This window comes from Falco naumanni, chromosome 13 (assembly GCF_017639655.2).
Source record: "Falco naumanni isolate bFalNau1 chromosome 13, bFalNau1.pat, whole genome shotgun sequence".
Taxonomy (NCBI): Eukaryota; Metazoa; Chordata; class Aves; order Falconiformes; family Falconidae; genus Falco; species Falco naumanni.
In genome coordinates this window covers 24,138,325-24,156,208 of record NC_054066.1, presented here as the reverse complement: position 1 = coordinate 24,156,208, position 17,884 = coordinate 24,138,325, and the positions used below count along the sequence as shown (strand labels likewise).

At 48.4% G+C, this 17,884-nt stretch overlaps 1 protein-coding gene across 6 annotated transcripts in view; it reads right to left on the bottom strand.

Annotated features, from left to right (window-relative positions):
- Positions 1 to 17,884, bottom strand: part of PLD1 (phospholipase D1) — a 75,742-nt gene that overhangs the window by 32,205 nt on the left and 25,653 nt on the right. For all 6 annotated transcript variants that reach the window (XM_040612826.1, XM_040612825.1, XM_040612829.1 and 3 more), the window contains 10 exons: positions 16,538 to 16,723; positions 16,064 to 16,191; positions 15,631 to 15,776; positions 14,717 to 14,825; positions 13,047 to 13,112; positions 6,707 to 6,765; positions 6,104 to 6,196; positions 3,418 to 3,570; positions 2,535 to 2,684; positions 1,143 to 1,226 (listed from right to left, as the gene is read on the bottom strand). In XM_040612826.1, the coding sequence (XP_040468760.1) occupies positions 1,143 to 1,226; positions 2,535 to 2,684; positions 3,418 to 3,570; positions 6,104 to 6,196; positions 6,707 to 6,765; positions 13,047 to 13,112; positions 14,717 to 14,825; positions 15,631 to 15,776; positions 16,064 to 16,191; positions 16,538 to 16,691 (1,142 nt within the window). In that variant the 5' untranslated portion in view covers positions 16,692 to 16,723. The remainder of the gene's footprint in view (positions 1 to 1,142; positions 1,227 to 2,534; positions 2,685 to 3,417; positions 3,571 to 6,103; positions 6,197 to 6,706; positions 6,766 to 13,046; positions 13,113 to 14,716; positions 14,826 to 15,630; positions 15,777 to 16,063; positions 16,192 to 16,537; positions 16,724 to 17,884) is intronic.

Genomic DNA, 17,884 nt, shown 5'->3' with positions numbered 1-17,884 from the left:
TGCTTCTGACAACAGCATTTTTATCTGAAATTCCAAGTTTCAGATAAGTTTTGGAATTCCAAGATACATTAACAATTGTCTGAATAAATCATTAAGTAAGAAATAACAGGTCCGCATTGCTCTTGCATTGCTACCTGCTGTTGCACGTGGGGATCCAGGAGCCCTGGGGTTATCTGTGCTCATGTTAGGAAACCAGTTTTACCCCAGTAAATGCTAACATCGTATTTCATTTTCTCATAATAATTGGCACTTAAGAACGAATCCTCCCAGTTCCTACAGGCAGGGGATTAGCAGCAAAAGGTTCATTTTAGCGATGGAGAAACAGGAGCACAGAGATGTGCCCAAGGTTAAAGGGGACATCTGAGCCATGCCTTGGGAGCCTGCCCGACCATCCCACCCCAAGGTCCAGGCTCAGCCAGACTGAACTCCACAAAGGCAGGGCATAGGCAGCTGCAACCGGCATCTTGCCAAGAAACCCTGCCCCCAGTCTGTGAGAGCACCCTTTTTCTGCCTCAAGCAGGAACCAGCGCACTGCATAAATGTATTGAATTACTGGTTATGAAGTGACAGAGCCAGGTCCCCATAGCTCAGAAGGGGCAACAAAAACTCGCCCCCCCCCCCCCCCCCCCCCCCATTGTATGGCCTATGTAAGAGCAGAGCAAAATCACACACACCCCCCCAGCAAGATGCTCTTATTGCTGGCATGAGGCTTCCCAAGACAGTGAGGAGCAGCTGAAAGCAGGATCCCATGCAGGATCCCATGGGAAAAGCACTGTTGGAGGCATCTGAGCATCCACGATCCCTTATACACTGAAAGCCACCCGTGCCCCTCCGGTCTGCAGGGATTTCCGCTCCTGATGAGCGCCTCAGGCCGTAACATTTCCAATTCAGGTGGTGCCTTCAAGCAATTTCAGGCCTTTCCATGGAAGGAGACAACCAAACTGCTGATTCCAAGCATGCGCTTTTGCTGCCAGCCCTCCTGAAAAGGCCTTTGAGTACAGCACAAGGAGATGTTTGGGTGTGCTGCCAAACCATCTGGCCACACGGCTAGCTGCCATACTGTAGGGCCTCCCAACACTGCCGCATTGTCGGGAAGCTTCCAAGAGACACGGCTGGTCAACATCAAACATTTAAGTACGAACCACCAATCTGTGATGAAAATTTCTTCCTTCGCAGCTTCCATGGCATTCGCGACATCTTCAAAGTACCACTTAGCATTCACATACCTGTAAAAGCAAACACAGCGCATGGGCTCAGGCTTCCTCCCCCTTCATCAACAAAGTCCGGTGGGGCTCTGTGCTAATGCCATCTAGGTTCTCTTCTCAAAAGCAAACACAAACCCAGTTTCAAGAATTAGGACAACATGCAGGGAGAATTCCATGCTGCTATTAGTAGCTTAATGAAACAGCACAATAAGAGATTATTAAGTGCTACTCTGTACTTCTGCCAAGCGCACACAGTATTCTCGGGTTTTGCTTGGCGAGCGAGCTAGGTTTGGCTCTCAGGAAAGGATGGTGGAGTGGGGTTTGCTTTGATTTATGGAAACTATTTGGGCAGCAGTTGCTTCAAGGCAGAAGCTGCAGTGAGAGCACTGAGAGGGTTTGCTTCCCGCTACAATTGATTTTTTGAGATGCTTCTGGGAATGGCTTAGTGCAACCAGGTTACACTACAGACAGAAGGATTTCTCATGGGACTGCTGTGTACGTAAAGCCCAGTCATTCTTAGACTATACCCAAATTCACACTGGCTGATTCTCTTTCATCGTGAAGCCAATCTGCCAGGCCTGAATCTGACGCTACTTTTCAACCCAATGAGTGCCCTTTGCACCCGAACACATCCGTGATGCCTGGAAGAGCGATGCTGTGCTACAGAATGAGAACCAGCCTTGCAAATGTAGTGAGCAGGACATATCTTGCATTTCAGAGCATGAAGGACATGATCAGACCATCACTTGCAGGCTGCCAGCAGGGCAGGCTGCAGCAGAGCTGCTTTGGGAGGGAGCTATGAAGACGGGAGTAGCCGAAGAGGTGGACATTTTCAATAGCACATATGTTACCCTGAGTTTATAACCCAGAGCACAAAGACCTGAACCCATAGGAAATAGCATTTCCAGAATCAGAAACTGGGATAAAATTGAAGCCAAGAACATCTTAATGGAAGAGCAGTTCTGGTTTTAACTCATAAGAAGCCTGCCAATTATATGTGCATCAAGATACCATTTTTATCCTTCCAATAATAAATACCCAACCTGCTCAAATTAAAATGAAACTCAATGTTGCAAAATGCTATTTTAGCTGTGATGCAAAGCCGTAACAGGATCAAAGCACTCCTGTCACCAGTACTGCTATTCCATTCCTGGTGAAGAAAGCCTCGTTCTTTGCAACTTCTTTTATTATAGACAGCCTCTGCCGCTTCCAAACGCTACCAGGTCTACCCGTCAGAGCCGGCGTAGCACAGCCAAGTGTGTGCCACTGCTGCTGCGGGTAACGGCACCCAAGGTACAGGGTCAGTCGCAGCCTCGCCATGGTCCTCACCACTTGGCCAGCGTGTTCTCCTGCACGGCTGCATAAGACCCAAAGCGGTGCTCCGTGAGGAAGTCCTTGCCGTGTTTCCGAATGAACTGGTCTATGCCTTGCCTCCACCACTGGGCATGTCGGTAGCTGTTACACTTCAGAATCAGCGACCTGTAAAACAGATGATGCATGGGGCAGGATGCTGGAGCCGCTTACGTTTAAATGGGCTGTTCCATGCTCTCTGTATATGTTGATAAATGCACCTATATAAGTCATATTTTGCCTAAGCAAAAAATAAGGACTTTGCTTTGTTGTTTTGCTTGCAAAAGAATACATCAGCACTGAGCTGCTCCAAACGACTACCACAGTGTTGCGCTGCCAAGCATAAAATAAAATACCCCACACTTAAATTAACAGCATTGGCTTAACTCAGGGGGTGTAGCTAATGCTGTATTTTTTTAAAAAGTGACAAACTTATACTGTGTGCCACTATAAAAATATGAAATATCTCTTTATCCCATCTAGCATGCCTTTTGGGTAATACTCCAGTTGGGGTGGAGAAGAACAAGTCCCTGCTTGCAGCACAAAAGGCACAGAACACCTAGAAAATTACCGTAGACAACTGCTGCAAAACCAGACCGTGCAACTCAGCATGCACCCCGCACCCCCAGGCCCCAGCAATAACCGCAAGGGTGGACAGAGAGCAGCTGAGGCTCCAAATGCCTCATTAAGACATCGGAAACGATCAGCATTAGAGGCCAAATCCCCAGCAGGTATCGACACACCAGCAGCTGAGCCCTGCGGGAGGCTGAGCCGCACCACCTCAGCCCAGCGAGGGGCATCGTGTCGTCCTTAAAAGCAAAAGCAAACTGAGAAGGGTCTAAATCAAGTCTGTATTGCTTACCTGGAGAGATTGTCAATCTGCAACCCGTATTTAGTTTCTGTTTCCTTCTGGCCTATCTTAATGTTGAACTCCTTATCGACCAGCAGGACAAAGGCAATGGCCCCCGAGTCAGGCTTCATGTACAGCAGGCAGGAGTCCTTCACCACCAGCCACCTGTCGGGCACAGCGACCACGGCACTGGCACCTCACCCATGCCCGTCTTCAAAACACCAGCCACCACAAAAGTCAATAAAATGGAAAAGGGTTTCCTTCAAAACAAGTGCAAATCCTCACCAGGGAAAGGAAAGCGTTCAACCAAATGCTAAAATTTATTTTCAGTGGCTAGTCCAGGGTACGGTTTTCTTGAGCAGGAAAAGTACCTATTTTATGAACTTGGATAATGAGTTTGAATTCAATACAAGACTTTTAGAGTTACTTGCATGACCTTTTCACAGAAGCCTTTGAAAACGTAGGTTTCCTTGTGTAACAAAATCAGTGAGAACCTCCCTGCTCACAAACCTCCCAGCTGGGTGCCCCAGCACCAGGCAAGGTGCAAGAAGCATTCCTCCACCCCAGGTTTTTATTCAGCTTGTTTGCTATACGGGAGTCACTTGACATTTCTAACATAAATTATGATGCTAGGATTCCTTTCACTCCTATCAAAATAGATGAACAAGGCATTTCGGAAAGATTTTATTGCCAAGCAACCGACACCCTGTTAGAAACACACGATGAGAGATGACCGGCAGGTTTTACAAAAATACCATAGCCTGAAGGCAACTCTAGGAAGAAACCCACATTTTTTACTGTGAATGGCATTTCTAATTTTTTCTCCCCCTGCGGCGTAGCTGGGGTAACCGGCCTCCTCTGTCCCACACAGGTCTCAGCCACCAGACCTTCGCCTCATTCTTCTGCATTCTCAGAAACACACAAAGCAACAGAAAATACTGCAAAAATCTGTTCATTCTTGTGTCTTTAGTAACAGCCTCAGCTCCTCACCTATTGCCAGATCCCATATTTTTTTCTTTTCTTTCAGGGCCCTGAAAGAGTTATCCCAGCATCACCCCTCATTTGGTGCCAAAATACCTCCCCTCCCTATCTGGCCCATAATTTCACTCCCGAACATCTCACAGGGTACATTTCCAAGCATTTCCCTTTCTGTTTTTCCCCAGGCAGCTCTGCATGCCCAACAAGTCCTGCCCATGCTCAGCATCACCCCGCTGTTCTCCTCTGCATCCCTTTCCACAGCCCCCAAGGCCATAACGCACCCAACCTGCTATAATAAGTGAAATGAACGTGGCGTGTAGAAAGCCCAATGCCCGCAGCAAAGCTGTTGTGGGAAAAGGCTGCCCACAGGCTGTGCCACGCTTGGGGGGACCTCTGTCTGCAGTGTGACGTGTCCTAAAATCCTTCACTTAAATTACCCTTGCTGGGAAATATTCCTGTTATTTGCTTATTTATTGATGCATAGGCTGTCAGTACCAGCAGGCTACGGTGGGGCCATCGAAGCTGGATGTACGACTCTCCCCAGTAAAGCTTGAGCTCTGCATAACGCAGGGAAGAGTTAACTAAGGGGTATCAAGAGAAAGACATTTTTTTAAAAGAGAAAAAAAAAGAATTGGAAACAATTCAATGATTTGACCTGAAAGAAGGTCACATCTTCATCTCCTTGTGCACTCATTATAGAGGTCAGTAAAATTACGTTAAGGAATGTCGGAAAGACTACGAAGAAATAGAACCTTTTCTTCACAAGAATGCAGAAAGATTTTGTTGGCAAACAGAAATTTTTAAGAAAAAACTAATGACAGCCCATTGGCGATGGTAAAATCCAAAGGTGAATAACGTTCAGGGAAGCTCCTACAGACCAAAAAACGTTGCTCTAAGGCAGATATGTACTATTTGAATTTTCAAAACAAAAGATTTGCTTGGGAAGGCCAAGGTCCAGGCAATACCCCTTGTGGTTTTTGGATGCCAGCTGGTAACATCCCCCCCCGCACCCCGTAGCACATGCCTCCTACGCTGAAGCCTCAGGAAACGCTGAGATCTAACACAGAAGGTAAAGGAATGGGGACAGTAGGTTACGTCTGTCTGCAGTGGGAAGGGACAGGGGAACAGGGTGGCTTGTGAAAACTCCCATGAAAACACCAGCATTTAAGTACGTGCAGTAGTAACGAAGAGGTGATGTATTTAATTCCAAGGTTAATTGCACCAAACAGAGCTCCTAACTGCTGCAGGTTAATGCTGCAGATGATTTAATCCATCTCCAAAGCAGTCCAGAAAGTGTTTCAATTAGTTGATTTTCTTTTGAAAAGCATTTTCTTTTCTTTTGAGGGAGCAATACTCAGAAAACTGGGCTGAAATCTGGTCAGGGCCATGTCCCCTCCTGAAGGCATGGAGCCCCGTGGGCACTCCCGCAGCTGGGAAAGCTGGGCACAGACTGGGGGATCACTGCCATTTCTGCAAGCTTGAGGCAGTCAGAAATCCCAGTTTTCCTCTGGAGCAACAGGTCCCTTCTATGAACTCCAAAGCAGATGAAAAAAACCCCAGCATCCTCCCCACAGGGAGGGATGGACCTGAAAATCCATGGCTTTTGCAAAAAAGCAAGAATCTACCTCCTAGACTTTTTGGGAGACAGAGACAAATGAGGGGGTTTGTACATATGCCCAGGGGGCACGCAGCATCCCACCCCATCCCGTCCCAGCAGTACCTTTTGGACCATCGGTAGCACATCCTTCCTTGGCCGCAGCAGTTCAGGCCAGGTATGCGGTGCCCCCCGGAGCGCTTCATGATGAGCCCTTCTCTGCAAGGACAGAAACACCGTCAGGACGGGTGGCATGGCTCATCTGGAGGTGGGGGGCTCTCAGGTGGAGGGTGTTTGCTGAACCCCCCAGACCCTGTGCCCAGGGACGGCTCCTGGTGCCTCCAGCCATGCCCTGAAATCTGGAAGAAGGGCAGAACTACCCCTCCGGCAGGAAATCATGCAGATTTAAGAAATGCAGGGCCCTGTTTTATAGCACAAGCAGAAGAACAAGCAGGTCTTGAACCTGACCAAATAGGCTGCAGGGAGGGAAGGGGAGAAACCCTGCGAGCCAGCCCGTGAGCTGCAGCCAGCACCTCGCCCTCAAAACTGTTTCCCAAAGCTGTAGCATTTCTGTCTGAATATTAATCTTCTCTTCTATCTGGATGGTACAACATTGCCCAGTCAGTTAGCTATTGGCGAGAAAAGAAAGCTATTAATTTCAACAAGATTTATTCATAAAACCGTGCTCTTGGTGAATTGTAACTCACAAAGACACAGCTCACAACTTACATGCCCTTTGGTCCCAGGTCGTGGATGAACGACAGCTGGCTTACTCCAATGAACTCCATCTGGGGAAAAAGAAAAAGACTCCCCCATCTTTCATACTCTGAAATCCACAAAATACTTTGCCTCATCAAAGTGACTTGTCATAAAACCAGAACCTACAGAAGATCCTGAGCAAAAGTTACCCACCATCACCTCAGCAGCTTCAAGACAACCAAGAAAAGTAGTTTGGTTGGGGTTTTTTGTTTGTTTATTTTAGATGTGCTTTGGAGAACACACTTCAGGCAACCAGGACATTCAAAATCAAATGTGTTTTAGGGACCCACTAGCACAGAGTCACAGAATCATTTAGGTTGGAAAAGACCTTTAGAGACCAGGTCCAAGTATTAACGCAGGACCGCCAAGTCCACCACTAAACCATGTCCTCCTCCTGGATCACTGGCTGAAAAAAGAACTCAAGTTTGGTGCTTGGGTGTCTGTGGAACTTGGCTGGCTGGCTGCCTGAACCCTCTCCTTCCTCCAGTGACCCACAAAAAGGCTGGAAAAGGAATAAGCACACATCCCCAGAGCTGGGAGCAACCTATTCCCTTTGAGTCCCTCACCCCATGGGCACACACCACATGGGGGCTCAGCCCCTCAACCCACGAGCATCCTCCAGGACCACTGCAGCAGCAGGTCGCTCTGACTCAGCGCTGTGCACATGCCACTACCCCGTCTGGCATCGGGAGCCAAAAACCCACAGGAAAGTCACAGTGGAGTAGGAGAAGAGCAAGTTCAAGCACTCTCCATGACTTCTGCAGGTCTGCAAAGAGCTCCACAGCAGGCACGGCCTGGGGAGCGCATGTGCCACACTAGCAGGTCTCCCAGCACATCTCAGATTCAAGCAACCTGCCGCATCGTGCCTCCTCCTGCTTCGGCAGAGCGCAAAGGAACGTAATGACAAGCAAAGCTACAGCGCGATTACATTCTCCTCTAAAAATAGGACACCAGGCAATTTCAGCCGAGCAGGCTTTTCCTGGCTGTACAGCAGGACATTCCTGACAGTCTGCTGGTTCTTAGCCCTGGGCCCCGCTGGCAGGGAGAGACACCTGCCCCGCGTCCCGTGCAGGACAGGGCTTGGGCAGCAGCAGCCCTGTGGAGGAGCTGCCTTGCATGGCAGAGGCTTCTCTGCACCCAGGACTTGGAGTTTATCATCACATAAAACTGTCTGAGTGCAGGATGAGTGCCGAGGGCAGGAGCTGCTCCCCGCTTTGGCTGGGCAGCAAGCCGGGGAGAACCCTCTAACCACATGTTTTGGCAACGAAGCTGCTGGGGCCAAAGTCCAGGATTTATCCCGTGCTCCTGACCGCAGTGAGGACATCAGACAGCCCCGGGCCAGTTTCAGGCTATGCCCACCCGTTCCCCAGAGCGGCTCAGGTGCTAGCACCCAAGGAAGGGCTCTCCTCCACGGTGGTCACTGTCACCTGCTCTTTGGCAAACTGACCTCAGGGGCCTCATCCACAAAATCCCATTTTGCACAGGAATTACATGGGTAGACCTGTAAGTCTCAAAGATATTTTCAAATACTAAGCGTAATAAAAAGTATCAGTAAATCTGGGGCAAAAGCGTGCCTTGCAGTTACGGTGAGGACGGCTCAGGCTGCCCTCCCAGCACCATCACTTCTGCCCCACAGAAGCTGCAGCAGGGCAGAAGATCCTTCCCCGTCCTCACACTCTGCTGCTCCTGGGACCTTCCCAAACTTCTCACATCAGTAAGGTCACCAAGAAGAACAAAAGGCCTGTTGTTCTCTTCTGAGTAGCCCAAGGACATAAAGTAACCTCTATTCAGCAGAGGCAAATTTAATGCCCTCATTTTTGGATGATTTCAGCCCGTTTTCAGAAATCAGCTAGAACACGTTATTCCGTGCTTTTACTATCAATCTTGCTATCGCTGTGCTCACCACTCATTCTGGAAAAGCACCAGGCATGACCTATGAACATTTCAGCTGTTTCTGCAGTGACACCTGGAGTGGGATGGGGGACATCTGAAAACCCAGCGTATCCTGCAAGCTCTTATCAGCCATCTCAAGTGAAGTCTCAGGCCAGTTCTTTGCCCTGGCTCCCATTTTCATGTCTTCAGAAAACGGCTGGCATCCCCCACCAGCCGAATCAGAAACCCAGACATCTCTCTCACAGCAGGCACACACAAAAAATGCATATATGAGTATCAAAACCCTTCGAAAATGTTGGCTGTGACCAGAAAGCTGGAAGCAATTTGAGAAGCACTGCATGCAGAGAAATAATTGTCCTCGAAGAAGCAAAAAGGAGGAAAAATTACTTGCAGAAACAGAATTACTAATACATAAATGGAAGACTGTCTGGCAGCATCGCCACCTGCTCTTCAGCCAAGGAGTCTTTGAAATGGCAAAGATGGTGACAGGAGCCCATCCAACACGTTGATCAAGCAGTGCCAATTAAAAGCACTGGTTTGTAAAAAAAAAAGAAAAACAACGCATAAATAAATTCCATCAGTTAGAAGGAAAACTCCTTAGTGCAATGGAAAACATCTGATCGAATGATTGGTTATTATTATTATTGCTGCATTAGCTATTTTTACCATTACACTGCCTTTCATCCAAGGTGCTCGTCACTCACAGACAAACCAGGAGGGGAAGGCAGAGCAGCGAGACGCTTTCATCTCCCTCACATCGGAATTCCTGCATGGCCCAGCTGCCTCCCCGGGGAGCTGGCACCCCGCTCTGGTTTCAGAGTGATCCACAGCCGAATATTTTAAGTATGAGATACAGGCTTAGAGAATGCAGTTTCAATGACATTGTTGTAGCAATTAAAAAAAAACCACAACAAAACCACAACAAAACAGCACCCAGACGGGAGCGATCAGCTGCAGAAAGACAAGCTATGAGGTGGAGAGCCAGCTGCAAGGTGCACGAGCCACGGTTTTAAACTGCCCCGTTCTGCCAGCAATGTCGAGCACATGTGATTTATGTAAGCAAAAATGTCACAGAGCATCTGCATTTCAGAAAGAATTCAGCAGCTCCTCACTACGTTTTCATTTCGACTTTTGTTTTTAATTTAGTGGGTTAAAAACCCGTACAGAGTTGATTAGCAGCTATGCCTGGCAATAAAATGAAATTACACCACCCTTCAGAATAATATTGTTCAGCTAAAGATGCCAGTTACTTCTCACACAAAAAACCCTGGCTTAATCTAAACCCAAATTTTAAAAATTAAATATGCTGAAGTTCAAGTGCAAGAACTAAAAATACCATAGGGTTGGACAGGGACCTTTGCCATGGTCTGCAGATCCAAGTGCCATATCAGAGGCAGAACAGCAGCTACTCTCACATACCCCAGCTGTTCTTACATTGTTCTGCTTTCACCTACGATGAGGTTTTTAGACTCGCTCACTAAAGTTCATGCAAAATGTTACAGACACAGACACCCTGCTTCAACCAAATCTAATTTCTTATTTTGCTTAGGCATCTTTCAACTATTGCAGCTCGTAAAAAAAAAATAATGATGCAAAGGTCCAATTAATAATTTTTTTATGTGGAATAAGATAAAACCCACAGGCCCTGTTTCTGATGGTTTTGGGCTATATTCCCCAATTTCCATTTCCCAGAACAAAAGTGTGGACAATTAACACACTGAGATTCCCACAACGTTCATTTAAACATAAATTGTCTTGAAGCACTTCAGCCCAGAAGTACTATAAAAAGGTTTTGGAAGGGACTAGAAGACATGAGATTTAATCATAAGTCACATAGCCAAAAGGAAAAGAAAAAAAAAAAAAAAAATGAAAGGCTATGAAGCCTGATGTCTGGTCACAAAACACGATGCAGCTACCCACCCATTTGTGAACGCCACACAAAATACTCTGCTACAATGAAGGCTGGGAAATTCAGGGAAGCGCGAGAAGGCTGTAAATTTTGTAAGTCAGAGATACCATTCAAAGGGCCACTCAGTACACCTCTAAATGATGATGCTTCGGTAGGTTCTATTTCCACAGCCTGCAGAAGTGTCACCTAGAAAGGCTAGAGGGTGTACAACCTCCACAGTGCCATGTGGTCACCGTGGACCTGATCCTCCCCCCGCTGGGAGCTTCAGGTCTACAAAACCACTACAAGCTCGACTCTCCCCATGCACAGCACCTGCTCGAGACAGCGTACAAAGCAGGGATCCTCTCACTGACAAATAACAAATTAGCCACAAATGCAAAATAAAAGAAGTAAAAAAAGTGAATTGAATCGTGCAGGTCAGATGTAAAACCACCTCCAAGGAGATGTGATTGACCCGAGCAGGCTCTGCACGAGGACCAAGGATTACACATCAGGCAGGTCGCAGCTTGCCACTGCAACTCCACGTCTGACTTCACAAAGAATTTAGGATTTTAAAACGCACCTCGGTGTGCAGACTTGATGAGAGGAATACAACGTGCCCGAGATTAAGCATTTTTCAGCATCTAAGCAAAAGACTTCCCAACCATGGGAAGAGCAAAGCCTTCCTTTTGTTCCAAGGGGGACAAACAGTTCCAAGGAAAATGCCAGAAATCTTCATTCAGATTTTACTGAGAGAATGGTGGGGGTTGTTTTGGTGTGGTTTTTTTTTTTTTTTTTTTTTTTAAGGGAACATTTTTCTCCCAGTGCTTTCTTCCAGCATCACCTGCAGGACCCACTGCACTTCGCAGTGCCACCACCACTGGCGGCACTGAAGCCTCACTGAACGCTTCGCTGCGGCCAAATCCAGTGAAAGCCAACAATGAACTGAGAATTTATGTGCAAAGTGACATCTGGCTCCGGGGGCTGGGGACAGAAGGGCGATTCAGCACAGGAGGAGGGGAGCACCCCACAGCTGCCCGGGCAAGGCAGGACCGCTCATCGCCTCGCCGGCCCCCACTGCAGCAGCCTGCCTCGAATCACAGCCTGGGCAAAAGATCACCCACGGTCTTACAGGAGCAGAAATCCTCCAAAATATTTGGAAAAAAAAGCCACGCCTGCCTAAGAGTGACAAGACAGATCTGCACTGTAAAATCACTCTCCCCCGCTCCGCATATGCTAGTGATCAGAATTGCCAAGTTATCCCAGTCTTGCCTTCGGAACAAAAGATGGCTGTTTGCCGCACGCAGGCTGACGCGGCTCGGCTGCGTTGGACTTGGCTCCACAGCCTGTCCCTACAAGCAGCACTCCGCAAGGAACACAGCTCCTTCAGCCCCAGTCTGAAGACTTCTTGGAACCCACAGCGATGGCCAGCCCTGGCTGAGCACTTTGTCCCTTATAACGCTCAACACACTGAGCTCTGCAGCGCGCACGCACGGTTTGGGGGCACCACATCCAGTTAGGAGCTGCCCAACATCTCTACACGACTGGCATCCCTCAAAAGAGCAGGATACCCACCCAAGCAAGACAACAAAAGTCAAAAAGAAGAACTGGCTGCTACAGACACCCTATGTTCAGGCTACATTTCTGGCTTGTTTGAAACCCAAGTGTTCCCAGTTCGCACCCCTTGCTCAGAAACGTCACTGAGCTCTGCAGCTACTCGGTGTGTGCCTCAGGTTTTGCTGGTAATACAAAAGATGGAGTTACACAGACACTGTGCAGCCAAGAATAGGGGAAATAAATTACCATGTTAGATGTTACAGCTGTGGCTGACAGGTGAGGACTACTGGTGAAACATCTGAGGATGGCTTTCAGAGGAACTATTTTTGCTTAAAATAGGCCTGAGGTTGGATTTGACATCTCCCCTCGTTTCAGGAAGATTACTGACTCGGGGAAAAAAGCCAACTACTGTCTCCCTTTGGAAGTGACGAAATACCTGCAGAGGTGAACGGGTATCGCTCATACAAAGTCAATATCAGTGATACCCAGTGAAACCGCACAGGAACCCGAGATGTATTTGCACCCTGGACCATACAAAAAGCCCAGACTGAAGGAGCGATTACACGTATGGCTTGGACTCCAATTGTTTCAGTATTTAAAACTTCCACTTATCATCTTAAACACTCCCCAGATTTACAGAGAAACTCACTACATCATACATGTACAATCAGCTTTCTGGGCTGGACTGTCCTGAGGAGGTTAGCACTGTGTTATAACAGTGATACATGTGTGTTATCTACCACAGTGATATATCACTGTTATGTTAGTGATATTTACGTGACCTGTAAGACTGAGCCATTCACTCTCTTCCCTTGGTTTTACTCGCATTACATCCATGTTGGAGAAATCGGCTAAGACAAAACGCTTGCAAAATGGCTGTGAAGCTTTCTTACATAAGTTGCACGTCTTCTACCAATGAATTCAACATTCATTAAATTCTTTACGAGTTTAAGCAAACTGATTTCTACTTACTGTTCCATGGTAGTTCCTGTACATCGGCATTTTTAGAATCTTTGTCAAGTAGTCTTCCAGCTGTTTCTACAATTAAAACATTGAAACTTTAAGGTAAGATGCGGCAGTTTTCAAGGAAAAAAACCCACAATCCAACTGTCTGGCATTAGGAAGCAATCAAGAAATCAGACAGGCTTTTCAGCCTGAATGGAAAAATAAAACATTATTATGTGCTCATGGAAGATTATAGCTCAGCAGCATCAACAGTTTGATCACAGGTTCTTTACTGTTCACAGACCCGTGTTTGTACCTTCTACCAGCAGAGCTGTTCCTTGGCACTGCTGCTTTAGAGGTCAACTTTCTTGGCCGAGCCCAGATTTCAGAACAATTTTAAATACAAAATACGTCCCCCCTGTTTCTGACCCACATGAATTAGCTTCGTGAGAAAACATAGCCTCAGATAAAACCGGGAGAGCCTATTTAACTAAAACACCAGGTCCATGGGGCGAGGAGCACAGTGACCACACTGCCCTGTCCCAAAGCCACGGAGAAGGCAGCGGCCAGGCCACCACTCACTGGAGAGCCTGTGCGTCCCCCAGCCAGGAGGGGAGAAGAGAAGAAACCAGGAGAGGAGAGATAATCCCTTCCCATCCTCATGGTAACTGGACAAAGAAGAGATTAGGCAGTTTGGGCATGGGAAACTGGGCAGAGTCCTGCAAGACGCAAAGAAAACAGAAAAATGCCATGGGGACCTTCATCCTTCTCAGCGCCAGTGTCCCAGCACCGAGCTCTCCAGCTGGGCAGCAGGGATACGCATCCCCATGGTGAAAGCTGTGGGATTCCCACAGAGAAATCAAGGCGGGGATGGGGAAAAGGATCTAGAAAACAGTTTTCTTCCTCTTTTAAATGAACATCTCTCTCCTGAAACTTCCCACACAGCAGTAAAGCCGTGCACAGCAGGGAGGGTCATCTGCGCCGCAGCCATGAGACACAGCCCTTTGGGCCTTAGGCAGAAAAAGGATGGTAAGCACAGGGTGAACAAACATGGGGGGTTACAGAGGTTTTTGGGTTTTTTTTGGGGTGGTGGTGGTTTTGGTTGGATTTTTTTTGTGTGTTTTTGGGTTTGGTTTTTTTTTTCTCACAAATAGCAAAACTGCAATGAAGAGGTAGGAAGACATCCACCCTCTCCACAGAAGGGCCCATCTGTTAACATCTGATGAAGTTACACAGAACACGTGTGCCTCGGCTAAAATTACCCACTTCTGCATCAAGAGCCTGACTGTCATCTCCTCTTTCAGAGGGGGACAGGACTGAATCTCTCAGGTTTTGATGGCTGTGGGGCTGCCTCCATCACACAGCTTGGCCCTGTGAGCTGCCTCTGCTACCTTTACATTGGAGCAGGTGGAAGGAGGGGAACCACCACTCTGGGCATCATGGTTTTCCTCCATGGCAGAGGAAAACTTCATCGGTACGAACCCCAGGAGCATCCTCCTCCTCTTGGCTCAGAGGAGAATTTAGCGTTAAAGCTGGACTTGTCAAAGCCCACGTTTGCCAAGCAAAAGACCGTAACGGTAACCAAGCAAGGGCTTTGACAGCGTGTGGCTTTGGAAGCCAACTGCCTGGCATCGCTACGCCCGCCGGACCTCCCCCAGCACATGCCTCCGGCCCCGCGCACCGAGCCAGGCGCTTACCCTTCTGCTGGAGAAGTGCTCCTCCCGCACCGTGCTCTCCGCGGTGTGCGGCAGGCTCGGCATCTGCCTCGGTTCTCCCCGTTTGATGGATTGTCTTCTCACCGTGTGGCTGGAAGGAAAACCAAACCCCGATGTCAAGGCTAAGTGCTGCGAGCATGTGCATGCCTCCATACGTAACCCTTCTGCAATGCTTTTAGTTTTCCTATCCAAGCTCTTAAAAACTGAGATGGGTGGGCAGGAAAGAAAGAAAAAAAAAAAAAAGCAAGCATGGATTCATTTAAGAAGCCAGTATGCTCCAACTGGCTCACAAATTAAAATATAACAGATAAATATAAGAGTTTGATTTTTGAGGGTCCTCTTTTAACCCTTACAAAGAAAGGGAGCCTAAACCCCTAGTTTTACTGCATCATGTTCCCCCAGCCCTTAAGTCCTCATAATTTCACCTTCCTATGATCATCTCCCCGCATTTCTTCGCATCAGGAGGCCCTCGCTGACCCATACCGCTTCTCTTTCCCCTTATGCTTCCAGCCACCTCGAGCACCCAGCCCATGCCAGGGACCCCCGTACCGCCCACACCCAGCCCATGCCTGCAGAAAGCCACAGTGCACCAACAATTTTTACAACATTAACTCTTCCCCAAATTCAAGGCAAATTCAACTCAAGAGCTGATGGCCTGGGACCCACATGCTCTCTGCGTCAGCAGAGGGATGCTTGCGCCACTTAGGCTACAGCTGCTAACTACGTAGAGATTAAATATTTTTATTATAGCTGCTAAATATTTGTAGAGGCTAAATTCTCCTGCCCTCTCCTCCTTACAGCAAGGTAAATGGGATGAGTGAAGCCAAACTGATGTGCTATTAAAAGAAGCCCTCATCTTCCCAAAGCCCACGGCGTCTGCAGGGCTGAGCACTCACCTCCTGGTGGGGATAGGGATGCGCACGAAGGCTTTGTACCTCAGCAGCTCCCTGTGCAACTCCTGGAAGTGCTTGAACTTCCTTTTCACCTGCCAGGTGAACTCTCCATGGGTCAGCTCGATGGTGTAAACGTTGGGGCTTGGTACCTGCAGAGGAGAACACCACAAGGCATGCGGCTTTGCAACAGTCATTTTCTCGCAGCTGCTCACCTAAAGGGCCCTCATTCAGTTTTACTTGAGGATCATTCTGTCTCACAATTTCTCGTTCTGCTTTATCAGGTTTCATAGACAGGTAACCTTCTCTCTTGGGTGTTTTCTGAGACACAGGCATTCCTGCTTCTGCAGCCCACGAACAAGCACCCGCAGAATTAACCCTCAAAAAGCATTTTAATACAGTTGTACAGAAATTAAACAAAATTTCTGGAAGTTCTGACCTTCTTTGTGGAAGTAAAGCGTTCCACTTCCAACACACGCACTCGAACAGGACATCCCGTGAGGTACGTCTGCGTGGCCGGCTCTTTGAACGGATGGGTGTGATAGATGGCAGAGAAAGGAATGCACGCTGGAAGGACCACAAACCCCATTAGTTCAACAGCCTCGTAACAACCAATGAGGGCATGAAAGCCAGCAGACAGCTGCAATACTTTAACATGGGAGCATTTACATGGCAGCATTAATTCCACTAAAATATACCAGGTTTTATTTAAGAGAGCTTGGAGATAAACTTTCACAGAAGGGAGGCGACTTGAAGAATTCAAGCGCTGAGGGTAATGCCTCCTGGTCCTAAATAAGCCAGGATCAGCAGCAGGGCTCGGTGAAACCGCTGAGGTTGTACCCTACCTGTCAGCAGATTATAGGTTATTAAATCCAGGCAGGACAGAGGTGAGAACGTACAGCTGCCAACTCACCAGTGCCTTTTGGGTCATTTAGCACCTCCGCATCGACCTCCTCCCCCTCGAGGTGGAGCTCCCTGGTGTCCAGGCTCTCGATGATGTTGCTCATGTCTGCAGCGATCTTCTTCAGCGTCAATGTAGCTGCATGGCTTTCATCTCTCAGTGACATCTCAGGGACCTGTGCACCAGAGCCACGGGGCACTGGGGAGGAAGGAGGAGCAGAGCTGTCATCACTCCCTCTGCGACACCTGACACTGGTCTGGGTTGGAAGGGACCTTAAAGATCACAGAGTTCCAACCCCCTGCCATGGGCAGGGCCACCTCCCCCCAGCCCAGGTTGCCCCCAGCCCCGTCCAGCCTGGCCTTGAGCCCTGCCAGGGACGGGGCACCCACAGCTGCTCTGGGCAGCCTGGGCCAGCACCTCCCACCCTCATTTCTCCCTAATATCCAATCTAAACCTACCCTCTTCCAGCTTAAAGCCATCACCCCTTGTCCTGTCGCTACATGGCCCTGTAGAGAGCCCTTCTCCAGCTCTCTTGCTGGCCCCTTTAGGTACTGGAAGGCTGCTATAAGAGCCTTCTCTTCCCCAGGCTGAACCACCCCAATGCTCTCAGCTTGTCTTCACAGGAGAGGTGCTCCAGCCCTCTGAGCATCTTTGTGGCACCCAACCATCCCCACCTCGCACACCCGATGCAAAATGCCCAGCCCTGGAGCTACAGAAAACCACTGCCCAGGGCAGCTGGAGCAGCGACAGCGCACAGGTAGCTTCAGGCCAAAAGGGAAAACTTCCCCAGTGCCAGTGACCACAGGACTCGTACACTCGGGTTGTACGTTAGAAGGGAAAACACACAGTATTTCACTTTCCAGCTACAAAAACCTGCAGGGGGTTGGTTGTGGCTTAGGAACGCCTTCATTTCAAAGGGAAAGCAAGGAACTTTCTGCATCAACTTGCTTGATCATCTCAGCTAGCTCTGTAATAACAGCGATGCATCAGAAAAAGTATAAATTATTAATGTCCAGCCAAATCCTAGGCTTAAACCACATGACACCGCGTTTCCCAGGTTAGGCTGCACTGAGGAAAAACTCACTCAGAAAATCAGGAGAGGTTCTGTTAAGTGTTCTTCCTTTCATTGAACTAGTGACATCAACTCCTGGCATTGATTTTCTCCATTTCTGTGCACCTTATACAACTGCCCGTGGCATCTGCATGTCTCGTGCTCTCCCACAGCTCCATCCTTTCAGCAGGCTCAACAGTTACTGTCACGAGGGCTCCTGTCCGGGGAGCACAGCAGGGGCAGGGGCACCCCAGTGCCCGCAGAAAGCCTGGGAGCAACAGCGGTGGGCACCACAGCGTGTCTTTATG